Raw genomic sequence first — 12,794 nt, 5'->3', positions numbered from 1 at the left:
CTGCAGGCAGTGGCGTTTGGTTATAGAAAGAGCAAGTAGGGCATTTCTTTACAATCTCCTTAGCTTGTTGCCATGTAATTGAAAACTCTTTCTTCAAACCTTTGCTATTAACATGATGTTTTTTATGAAATTCAGAGGCTTGTAGCACACTACCAATCAGTAATTGATCAATTTCTGCATTACCTTGTGCTAGAGGACCTGGCAGACCCGTATGGGATCGGATGTGTGTTATGTACATAGGGCAAAGCCTGTTCCTGATCAAATCTTGAACCTGGAGAAACAATGAGGTTAGTTCAGTATCATCAGGTATAAATTCAGCAGTTTCAATATGTAAAATAACTCTTTCTGCGTATTGTGAATCTGTAACTATATTAATAGGTTCTTTAAAATCCCTTAGCACCATAAGAATGGCATATAATTCTGCCTTCTGGACAGAATTATACGGACTTTGTTCCACCTTATCCAAGTCTTCTGATTTGTAACCTGCCTTCCCTGATTTATTGGCATCAGTATAGAATGTACGGGCTCCAGTTATTGGAGCATCACGGACGATTCGAGGAAGAATCCAAGAAGTTCTCTTTATGAAGTTAAGCCGCTTGCTTTTTGGATAGTTGTTATTAATGTCTCCCAAAAAATTAGCACAAGCTCTTTGCCATGGTTCATTATCTTCCCATAATTTCTTTAGTTCATCAGCAGTGAAGGGCACTATAATTTCTGCTGGGTCTATGCCTGCTAGTTGACAAAGTCTCAGCTTGCCTTTTATAATTAACTCAGAGACTTTTTCCACATAAGTTTTCAGTTTCTTACTTGGTTTATGTGGTAAAAAGATCCATTCCAAAATAATATCATCTCTCTGCATTAAAATTCCTGTAGGGGAAATTTTTGATGGTAGTATGACAAGAATACAATCGAGCTCTGGATTCACCCTGTCCACATGTGCCTGTTGTAATTTTTCCTCAATCATTGTCAGTTCCTTTTCTGCTTCAGCTGTTAATTCTCTGGGACTGTTTAAATCTTTATCACCATCCAAGGTTTTGTTCAAATGAATTATTAGATCAGGTGTTATTCCAATAGCTGGTCGTAGACTGGAAATGTCTCCTAACAGTCTTTGAAAGTCATTAAGAGTCTGTAGGCGATCTCTCCTAATTTGTGCTTTTTGTGTCTTAATTTTTTGCAAACCTATTTTATAACCTAAATAATTAACAGAATCTCCCTTCTGAATCTTTTCAGGAGCGATTTGCAATCCCCATTTAGGTAAAAGTATCTTTATTTCTTCAAACAGTCTGTTCAAGGTATCCATGTTTGAATCGGATAACAAGATGTCATCCATGTAATGGTATACTATAGATTTGGGAAATTTCTTGCGTATTATTTGCAATGGTTGGTTCACAAAATATTGGCACAGGGAGGGGCTATTTAACATACCCTGGGGGAGGACGGACCACTGGTACCTCCTCAAAGGTTGAGAATTGTTATAAGTAGGCACTGTGAAGGCAAATTTTTCTCTATCTTCTTTTTGCAAAGGTATAGTGAAAAAAAACAATCCTTTAAATCAATAACTATGAGAGGCCATCCTTTTGGTAATAAAGAGGGCAAAGGAATTCCAGATTGCAGAGGGCCCATAGGTTGAATAACCTTGTTGATGGCCCTGAGATCTGTCACCATTCTCCATTTACCTGATTTTTTCTTAACCACAAATACAGGAGAATTCCAAGGGCTGGTAGATTCTTCTATATGTCCAGCATCTAATTGTTCTTGTACCAGCTGTTCTAAAGCCTGTAACTTTTCCTCAGCTAAAGGCCATTGCTTTGTCCATATTGGTTTCTCAGTCAACCATTTTAGAGGCAAGGCTGTTGGTATCTCTGAAGGGACATCAATTGCTTGTTCTTGTACAGCCCGAATGGCCGGTTTTCTCCATTTGTAATATCTTTTAATATTATTCTCAGAACTATAGGCTCTAGAAGTAGCAGGAATGTTAATTTCGGTATTCCATTGTTGTAATAGGTCACGACCCCATAAATTCATTGCGATATTGGCTACATATGGCTTTAATTTTCCTATTTGTCCCTCTGGCCCTATACATTCAACCCATCTCGTGCTCTGCCTTACTCGAGATAGGGTTCCAATTCCCAGGAGCTGAACATTTACATTCTGAAGAGGCCAATACGGATGCCAAGATTCTGGGGTAATGATACTTACATCAGCACCTGTGTCCAGCAGGCCAGTAATAAAAATGCCATTTACACACACTCTCAGTTTAGGTCTTTGATCATTTATAGAAGTTTGCCAAAACACACGTAACTTATCTTTCTGATCATTATTGCTTGTAACAGTAGGCATGGGGCTTCCTAATTGTCCTGATGAGGCACGTTCTCTGCAGAAACTGGATATGACTGAACCATGTTTGCCATGGGGGCCTGTGAGGCCCCCCCTCTCACGTTTCCCGACTGTATCAGGTTGCCTTGTCTATCTCTTGTAGACCTGCATTCATTCGTCCAATGTCTGCCTTTTCCACATCTTCTACATAAACCTGAAGGCTGAGTCCTCCTATTTCTGTTATTTCTAGAAGATGCATTATTATTATTATTTCTGAAAGATGCATTATTATTATTATTTCTGAAAATCCGTTGTCTACAATTCCTTTTCATATGACCCATTTTGCCACAATTAAAACATTTGGTATTCTGGTGTCTCCTTTTACCATTGGAAATTGCTTCTTCTACCCATGCTTCAGTGCCATAATCAAATGTATCAACATTGAGTGTATGCAAGACCCATTCTTCCAAAGGCGCTGATCTGAGCTTTAAAGGCCCCAAAATCCTTTTGCATTCCACATTTGCATTTTCATAAGCCAAAGACTCAATCATTATACGTCTTGCTTCTGGGTCAGATATCCCTATTTGTACAGCCTTAGTTAATCTTTGTAAAAAGTCACTAAAGTGTTCTCTCTGACCCTGTTTAACTCTGACAAATGATTCTATTCTCTGTCCTGGGTCTTGTACCCTGTCCCAAGCCCTTAAGGCTGCTGTAGTACACATGGAGAGTGTGTTTTCATCCAAATTAGCTTGTTCCTGAGGGTCGGAAAAGAGCCCTTCACCTAGAATTTTATCTAGGGAAATGTCAATTCCCTTTGCTTTTTCCTGCTGTTCTAAGAGTTTAGCCTCTTGCCTGAATAAGCATTGCCATTTCAATTGTGGTCCACTCTCAAGTACTGCAGAGCTCAGCTGGAGCCAGTCCAAGGGGGTTGCTTTGTTTGTCGTGGTCCAAGATCTTAGCATCTCTTTAACAAAAGAGGCTTGCATCCCAAAAGTCATGACAGCCTGTTTAATTTCCTTGAGGTCATTCATACGGACAGGCTCCCATGTATGCTCCTTGATGACCCTAGGGTTTCTGGAACCAACCACCTTCTCTGTTGTTATTACTGGAAAGGCACGTAGAGCTGTCGGTAGAGCTTTGTGGAAATTGTCCCGGAGAGATTTACCCACAGATGTAGTTAAAATTTGCCCTTCTACCCTTTGCTCTTCTTCATCAGAATTTAGAAATTCCTCAATCTTTTCAATTCTATTCACCATTGCCTTCTGCAATGTCTGAATCTCCTGTCCAGAATTATGTTCCAAAGCCTTCATTGAGGATTCTAAAGTATGAAGTTTGTCCGTTAGAGATAACATCTTATCTTTGGACATAATTTTTATGGCATAAACCGTGCCTTCTTGTATTGACAATCTTTCCATCAATTTGTCATAAGCTTTAGACAAAATCCGATTGTCACATTCAGCAGTGTTGATTCTCTCAGTTAATGTTTCATTTCCTACAGAAAGGGACTGAATCTTATTATCCAAATCAGCTGTTCCCTCTTCCATAGTAATGAATTTCTCCTTAATATCAGCCACTAATGTTTCAGTTCCTACAGAGAGGGACTGAACCTTACGATCCAGATCAGCTGTTCCCTCTTCCATAGTAATGAATTTCTCCTTAATATCAGCCTGGAGAGCCTCAAACTGATTCTTGAGAAGATTGTTATCAGCCTGGAGAACTTCAAACCGATTCTCGAGAAGATTGTTATCAGTCTGGAGAACTCCAAACTGATTCTTGAGAAGATTGTTATCAGTCTGGAGAACTTCAAACTGATTCTTGAGAAGATTGTTATCAGTCTGGAGAACTTCAAACTGATTCTTGAGAAGATTGTTATCAGTCTGGAGAACTTCAAACTGATTTTTGAGAAGATTGTTATCAGTCTGGAGAACTTCAAACTGATTCTTGAGAAGATTGTTATCATTCTCAATTGTTTTTAAGCGTTCTATCTCTGCCTTAAGAATCCTGGATTCATCTCGTAAAGACTTTATCATATTTCTATTATCAAACCATTTGGTGCCAATGAAAACTACGAATCCCAGAAGGATCCATAGAGGTGGCGTGACAGACACCTCTTGTAAAATCTCCCACATGGTACAATTAAAAAAACTGTTAAATTCTTGAACGGTAATGTGTTCAGACATTTTATTTATAAAAGAAAAAATTTTTTACCTGCAATGATCGGTTCCTGCCAGTTGTTGGTCTCTGTGTTTTTGGAGCCTGTCCTAGAACTAGCTCTTGTAGACCAGGCTGGCCTCGAAATCACAGAGATCCGCCTGTCTCTGCCTTCCAAGTGCTGGGATTAAAGGCGTGCACTACCACGGCCTGGCAGGCCTCAAACTCAGAGATCCGTCTGCCTCTGCTTCCCAAGTGCTGGGATTAAAGGCGTGTGCTACCACTGCCTGGCAGGCCTCAAACTCACAGAGATCCGTCTGCCTCTGCTTCCCAAGTGCTGGGATTAAAGGCGTGTGCTACCACTGCCTGGCCGGCCTCAAACTCACAGAGATCTGCCTGCCCTTGCCTCCCAAGTGCTGGTATCAAAAGCGTGCGCCACCACTGCCCTGCCAAGTCACTTTGTGTCAGACCAAATCTGCCGCTGTGGCAGCTTTTGTTGCAAAACCGCAGGTACTTGAGCTTCCGCTAATTCAGGCAGTGGGGTTCCGCTGTAAAACTTAGCCAAGGCAGACAGAATGGGCCTGTGTGGCCGAGTATGTCTCGGACTCGGCACTGGGGCCGGAGTCACAAACTGAAAAACAGCACCCAGGAGGTTGCTGTGTTAGCTAGCGGGCTACCCGCTTGAGTCGGGGGCAAAATAGCCCGACGTTGGACGCCAAAATGTAGCGGCGTAAACGAATGCAGACAGTTTGTAAAAATATATATAGTTTTAATGTAGAAATAGACTTACAGAACCACCGTTCCCGCGGAGACCAGGAGAGTAGAAGAGAGAGCTCGGAGCAAGCTCGCCAAATTTATAGGCAGACATTAGCCCGAGGCGAACACGCCCCCTAAGGGGCGGGACTTATCCCTACAGAGGCTAGGTTGAAAACCTGCTAGCTCAGAGAAGTTGAACAGAAACTAGATGACCTTCCCTCTTCACCAGCATCTCAAAATGAGAAAGTCTCTTTTCTGTTGCTCCAAAAAGGGCTGTCACATTTAAAGTTCCTCCCTCCTACTTCCTGTGTATCTCTTCTTTTTTCTGGTTCCCTTCTGTCTCTCTGTCTACTTTCTGTCAAATAGTTGCTGACTCTGTCTCCTGACCCAAAGTTGATTTTATTAAGTTCACTCAAATGCAAACTTGGGATTCACAGTGTGATCGTGTATCCTACAACTTTAAACCACACTTAGAGTCTTTGGGGTCAGATGGATCTAAATTTTAACCGTGGCTCTGCCAGTTAAACAACTTTGTGATCTTTGAAATTTTGCTGAATCTTCTTTTTAAGATTCTGTTTTCCTGTCTTATGATAGCATGGTAATTTATATCAGAGACTGGAGCAGATCAGTGATTGCTTAGGAAACCCAGATAGATAGATAGATAGATAGATAGATAGATAGATAGATAGATAGATAGATAGATAGATAGATAGATAGATAGATATTGTGTATGTATCTGCATGTTTAGACCAGAGAAAGTGATACAAACCTAGAGTATCTCTGAAATGCATAGGCATGTGGCATAGAGGACACTCAATGAATGTTCTCTTTCCGTGCCAATTTTAAAAGTTCATTCTTAAAAACATTATTTTACTAAGTGTGGATGTTTTTAATGCAAGTATGTATACTACATGCATGCCTGGTTCCCATGGAAGCCAGAAGAGGATGTTGGATCCCCTGAAACTGGAATTTGAAATAGGTGTGAGCTACTGTGTTGTTGTCACAAATTGAGCCTGGGTCCTTTGGAAGAGCAGCTAGCACTCTTAACCTTTGATCCTTCTTGCCAGCCCTTGAAACTTCATTTTATGTCACAGATGCAAAGAGATAATGTTCAGACTGCACATCCATTTACTTGATATGTTAGGTTACAAGACTCTTGGCAATGAAACAGACTAAGAGAGAAGTAGCAGTTTTCTGTTGTGAGTTTTCTTAAATGCCAGCTTGTATCATCAGTTCTTTAGAATTTAAACATTTACCTTCTATAGATTGGATACTGACTTTGAGTGACCAGTTGAAGCAAGGGCAACCAGGTGAGGAAAATAATTGAAAATTGAATGTGATTATTCATATCCACAAGTCTTCTTTGAAAACAAGACTAAGCCACAAACTATTTCTCTTGTTATATGGAGATGGGTTTGTTGCTTACTTTAGTGTATTACTAGTGTGTGTGTGTGTGTGTGTGTGTGTGTGTGTGTGTGTGTATTCGTGATTGTATGCATATGTGGAAACCAGAGAAGGATGTTAGTCTATCACTCTCTGACTTACAATTTTGATACAGTGTTTCTCACTGAAACTGGAGGTAGATTGTTACCGAGCAAACCACATTGGTACTCCCGTCTCTGGCTTTTATATGTGATCTGAAGTCCAAGCTTAGGTCCTTAATCTTTTCTTCATTTCACTATCAGTTAATATTTTGTTCGTTTGTTTCTCCAGCCTGTGTCCCATGCCTGACCCATCTCTGCCGTTTGGAAATTTGGGCCAGTCTAAAAGCAGAGCAGCTTCGTTCTAACAGTTTCATCCATCAGTTGCCTCTTCCCCGAAGTCTGCGGAGCTATTTGCTCTATGAAGAGGTTTTGAGGATGAATGAAATTCCAGAACCTGCAGCTGTTGATGATGTAGAAACCAGCGAGGCTCCTGACAGCTCAATTGTCAGTGCTGTATAGTCACAAAAGATGGGACTGTTTACAACTGGACTGCTCAGTCCCTCCTCCCCAATCCTGAGAACTTTGCTCATCCTGCCTTACTCAGTTGTCTCCAGTGTACTTTGTTTTGTGGTGTTTTCTGACCTAATCATTTTCTGCTTTGTTCTGCTACTGAGCTGTGATGCTGCTATGGTGTTGGATGTGACCTCTTCCCAGTTAAGATTCGTGTTCACCTGTGCTTGAAACTAGGGATGGAAGCCATAAACTTCCCAGGAAGAAGATATGATGTGACTGTGCTTTTGAATCACTTAACAGTGTTATTCTATTTATGCACCAACATCCTCTATGTTTATAAAAGGAAATTTTCCTATGTTGTTCTTATTTTTTAATTCAGATATATTTGTGAGGTGTTGATATTCTTGCATTTTAACATGTAAACTCAGGGGAAAGTTTTTGAAGAACACAGATTTCAGTCGTATTGTTTTTTGAGATTCTTTCTTTATTCTTTTTGGCAAAATATACCCCATTTTCAGTCTGCCAAGACAAGAACATACCTAAAGTCAAAGGCATACTCACTATAAAAATTATGTCCTTTTCAGAAATATTGTACTGCACTCAGAATATTAATAAGGAGACCTAAAAGGAGCATTCATACAGCACCGTCTGTAGAGACAGGGGCGCATTTCAGTTGTGTAATGCTAAATAGAACAGTCAGACTTCACTCAGCTCTAGAATAAGAGGGCAGGTTTGTTTCTATGAATCAGTAATAGCCAATAATAGTCTATTCATACATACACTACTTTTCCTTCTTAATACCTGGATGTATTTTTAGACCATTGATAAAATAAAGACCTTAGAGTCCTGCCTTGTGAGTTTTTACAATAGCTTTATCTAAACCTTGAGTCAAGAAAAATCAAACATCATCAAGACATTTGTCTGAGAGACTGGAAATTAGCCTTGAGAGGGAGGTATTAGAGTGTTACTGTCAGAATAGGCAGCACAGGCTGATTTCTACAGGAGGCAGAACTTCATCTCCTGCCAGCAACCTGTGCTTGATTAGACCATCTGGACCCATCTCTAATAGACTCTCAAAACGAGCGTGATGAAGGTGGACTTCATTAGAAGGAGTTAGAAGACTAACTCATTTCTCATATTCAAAGTCTTGTTTGATGTAGATATATAGATATTGAAAATCAGGCAGAAGTTCTGATGGTTCAGTTTAACAAAGATTTTCCAAAATTGTATGTACTATGTTTTTTTTTTTAATAGTGTGACCTTTGTTTTTCAAACTCTGTTTCAGGATTTATTTTTGGTCATGGCTAACTATACACATAATGCTTTTACAGAATATCTTTTAATGTATTCTGTTTGTGTTCAATTGTATTACCACAATCCAGTTTTCAATAACCTAGCATTAAGGGTTTTTTTTTGAAGCCCTAAAATTCAGTACCCTGGCTGGTGATTTTTTGACTTTACAGGATTGAAAAAGTGACAAGCATCCCAGGGAAACTGCACTTTGAACTTCATCTTTTCCTAGGCTAGCAATACACAGTATGCTAGTCTCTTGGAGTCTGATGCTACTGAGAAGTGACAGTGAGCTGTAACTGCTAGCCGGTCATGTGGTCACAAGGATGTCTGTAGGGGCATGAATGTTCACAGATACACGCTGGAGTGTCCTTATAGTATGGTTGAGTATTCTTTGGGTATATGCCCAAGAGTGGTCTTGTTGGGTCTTGAGATATGTTGATTCCCAATTTTCTGATAAGCCACCATACTGATTTCCAAAGTGGTTGTACAAGTTTGCATTCCCACCATCAATGGAGGAGTGCTCCCCTAACTCCACATCCTCTCCAGCATAATCTATCATTAGTGTGTTTGATCTTAGCCATTCTTACAGGTGTAAGATGGTATCTCAGAGTTGTTTTGATTTGCATTTCTCTGGTGGCTAAGGATGTTGAACCTTTCCTTAAATGTCTTACAGCCATTAGAGATTCTTCTGAGAATTCTGTGTGGTTCTGTACCCCATTTTTAATTGAATTATTTATCTTACATGTGGTTCCAAGCTTTGAATTTTCAGATAAATGTTTTTTAATTTCGAGTGTCTGTAAAACTCAAAGCATGAAATGGATCATAGAGGAGAACAGGCCTGGAGGGAAGTGGGATGGCAGAGGAAGTGCACTGTGGAAGGGCAAAGAAACCTTGCAAGTGGAAAGTTTTCATCAGCGATGGGAGAATGTGATGGTGGGGAAAGGGTTAACCAAAATTAAGCATGGAGGAAGAAATCCTTTTGGAAAAATACTACATTTGAAGTCCTTTAAAATCATTTGAGGGGCTGGTTAAATAGTTTAGCATGTGAAGGTGTTTGATGCCAGCCATATGCTGTTGAGTTTGATGTTGGGAAACCACATGGTAGAGGTAAGAGTATGATCCAGAAAGTGATGCTCTTGACCTCTACATGTACCGTGGTTTGCCACCAAGCCTAACGAATGGAGTTGCATTCTTGGAAGCCTAAGTAAAACAACTGAATGAAGGAGCCCTGCATGCATGGGTAACGTTTCTCCCAAAGATTAAGTTGACTAAACAAAGGTTCCAATACTGTGAGATAGTTCCCTCTGAGCTGTGAAGTAAGGAGGCGCCTGTCAAACATTACAGGCTCCTACCAATGTCCTCATTTACACACGAGAATTAGATTGGTGGATGATTCTGAACACACTATACACTTGGGATATAGGACATTTAAAGGTCATGTTGCATCTGTGCTAAATAGCTTCCACAGTGCTAGAAGCTTCTATGCAAGCTACTGGATGAGGAAAGTTGGCGATGATTCTACCAATCTGTAGACCCTGCATGTGACAACTTGCCTGGCAAGATATTCTCCGTGTGATAGTGTGTTGACTCTTATAGGAACAATAAACATTGTGATTTGATTTTAGGTCTACCACGCAGTAGGGAACTCTTGGCTGGTTCTGTAAACCTGGTTCAGAGCCCAATGACTAAGGCCATGGTGATGTAATATGGAAATCTCTCTCATTCTAGAGACTGGAACCTTTGCTGGACATCACAGCCAGAGTTCATAACATGCTTTGAGATCATTTAAGATATAAGGCTGCTATCTTACTGTGTCCTCAAACTGATTGTTAACCCACTTTTAAGAGAACAATGTAACAATGACCACTACTTTGCTTGGTCTTCCTGCATAGCCACCTTTTACAAACTAAACTAACCTTAAGTAATCTTATTTTCTTCTGTGCCCCATGATCCAGAACAAATGTGTATCATTTGTATAAAACAGCAAACATAGAGGTTGAAAACACTCTTAAATGAATATCAAAACAATTGAACACAGCAGCATTACTGGGCAAACATGGTGTTTGTAATGTTTTTTGGTGTCTGGGTGAGTTAGGATCAGTTGCAGTTATTACCTTCATCCCTTGTAAGACTCCACAAATGATTCTGTAAAGTATCCCACTCCTTCCCCAGGTGATTCTTATGGGGAAATTCAATAAAAGAGTGAGCAACAAAAGGGGCAGACACACACATTTACACACAGGGACAGATGTAGGGACAGACATAGACTCAGACAAGAGAACAAGCACAGGGACAGGCAGACTTCTTCAGAAAGGCACAGATTTAGAGTCATGCAACAGAAAGAAGGGAAGACAGGGAATATGTAGAAAATTCAAATCTGGAAATGAATCCCAGTGGAAGTGCTTTTATTTCTTTCCTTAATGCCACACTGATGAAGTATTGGTGACCCTGAGTTAATCACTGATGTGTTGAATCCACACAACAGGACCTCTGTTCTTGTTTTGTTAAACTTACATAGAATCAAGCTGCCTTCTATGTACTCTTGCTGACACCTATACATTCGAGCAATTTTTTATGTTAATTAATAAATAAATAAATTTATTTATTTATTAAAGATTTCTGTCTCTTCCCCGCCACCGCCTCCCATTCCCGTCCCCCTCCTCCAATCAAGTCCCCCTCCCTCCTCAGCCCAAAGAACAATCAGGGTTCCCTGCCCTGGGGGAAGTCCAAGGCCCACCCACCTTCATCCAGGTCTAGTAAGGTGAGCATCGAGCCAACTGTGATCCCTAATGAGAGACGTTTCTTTATACAATGGGCTCTGGTGAATGCATAGACTCACACCTGACCAAAGTTTAGAGAATGCATAACTGTGCAGTTCTCAGACCTCAGCAAGACATCTGAACTACTACTCTGGAAGAGAGAGGCAGAGGTTGTAGATGGTTTCTGTGAAATGGTGTCAAGGACACAATGATCATCACACACAGGAAGGGGTTCTTAAGGCCCCACCCTCAGTGAGGGACTTTTCTCACTTAATGTGTGCTAGGGGATGGGATGCCATAAGATTACAGGAAAAGGAAATTCACGTAAGCAGCCACACTTTAACTCTTTGGATTTTAAGGCCAATAGAGTAAATCCACTAAAATTCATTGACGCCTATTATTGAACTCCAGTTCCCAAAACTGTAATGGCAGTCTCAGATACCCAGAAACGGGCTCAACCTGGACTTTGGAGGATTTTTGGAGGATAGATAAAAGCCAACATCCCTTAAAAACTTGTGAAGCTAGTTCCTCTACCCAAAGGTGTCATTTCTCTTATCACTGGAAGTAGGGAATATTGGCTGCCTGTGGTGTCTATTACCATCATAAGGTACAGACCGGCCTCCAGGCTCCTTCAGTAGCACAAGTACCTGCTGTACAGTTCAAAGTCCATGCTAGTGTTCTAGATCTTCTACCCTCCTGCCCTCCCCTAACCTTCTTCTAGTTCAGAAGAATCCCTACCCCAGCTTCTCATTCTCTTTCTAAACCTATCTCTCTGTCTCCCCCTGTCTCTATGTTCCTCTCCCTCTTTCTGTGTCTCCTCCTCTGTCTCTCTCCCTCTGCCTCTCCTTTTTCTTCTTTCATAGTCAGGTGTTCAGCCAACATCTGTTTGTGGTCTGTCTGATTTGATATGCCACTATCTTTTCTATCTCTGATAGGTATTATAGAAGCTTTCTCCTAAAACATGTCACCAAGACATCATGTCAACAGTTTGTACAATACCAAGAAACAGTTTAAAATATTTTTAAAATGTATTTTAATGAAAAAACTATACTGAAATCAGTATATACGGTGTCAAGAAATATTGAACATTAAACTTTAGAAATTTTTTTAAATATTCCTGAAATTGTCATTGTTATTGGTAGCTCCTCATAGGCTTCAGCAGCAACTAAAAAGAAAAGCAAGAATTATCAGTAGTATCAAGAACATCATTGGTGGCAGCATCAGGATGAGCAGTAACAGAGGCATCACCGGTAGAATCTTATGTAGTGTCATGTCACAAGGAATGTCATTGTATTTGAGAAGTGGTGACAATGTGGTGCCTTATTTCATTGGTTTTATTCTCACATGTTGCTTCTTTGGGGGTGTTTATTTCCAAAATGATGCTATCCACATAAGTCACAGTTTATGGACAGAGAAAAATAGAAACTAATATCTAACAGTTACATTTCTCTGCTTAGCCATTCAGACAACACAAGTTTCATGTTAGATGTATTTTCAATATGATTGGAAAAGATAAGCATTTTTTTCTAGTTTTAGGTAATGGCTAAAGAGTCCTATATATAGCACAAAATTTAGTTATGAT

The 12,794-nt window shown here is 40.2% G+C and overlaps 1 protein-coding gene across 12 annotated transcripts in view; it reads left to right on the top strand.

Moving 5' to 3' along the window:
* Window positions 1-12,794, top strand: part of Asb3 (ankyrin repeat and SOCS box containing 3) — a 391,624-nt gene that overhangs the window by 82,251 nt on the left and 296,579 nt on the right. For 3 of the 12 annotated variants that reach the window (XM_075942497.1, XM_075942487.1, XM_075942488.1), the window contains one exon: window positions 6,937-12,671. The exons of the other annotated variants lie outside the window; for them this stretch is intronic. In XM_075942497.1, coding sequence (XP_075798612.1) covers window positions 6,937-7,012 — 76 coding nt within the window. In that variant the 3' untranslated portion in view covers window positions 7,013-12,671. Of the gene's footprint in view, window positions 1-6,936; window positions 12,672-12,794 lie in introns of those variants that run through there. 12 annotated transcript variants of the gene reach the window in all.

This window comes from Microtus pennsylvanicus, chromosome 12, assembly GCF_037038515.1.
Source record: "Microtus pennsylvanicus isolate mMicPen1 chromosome 12, mMicPen1.hap1, whole genome shotgun sequence".
Taxonomy (NCBI): Eukaryota; Metazoa; Chordata; class Mammalia; order Rodentia; family Cricetidae; genus Microtus; species Microtus pennsylvanicus.
The sequence above is the reverse complement of the archived record's forward strand: the minus strand, read 5'-3'. Positions and strand labels throughout refer to the sequence as shown.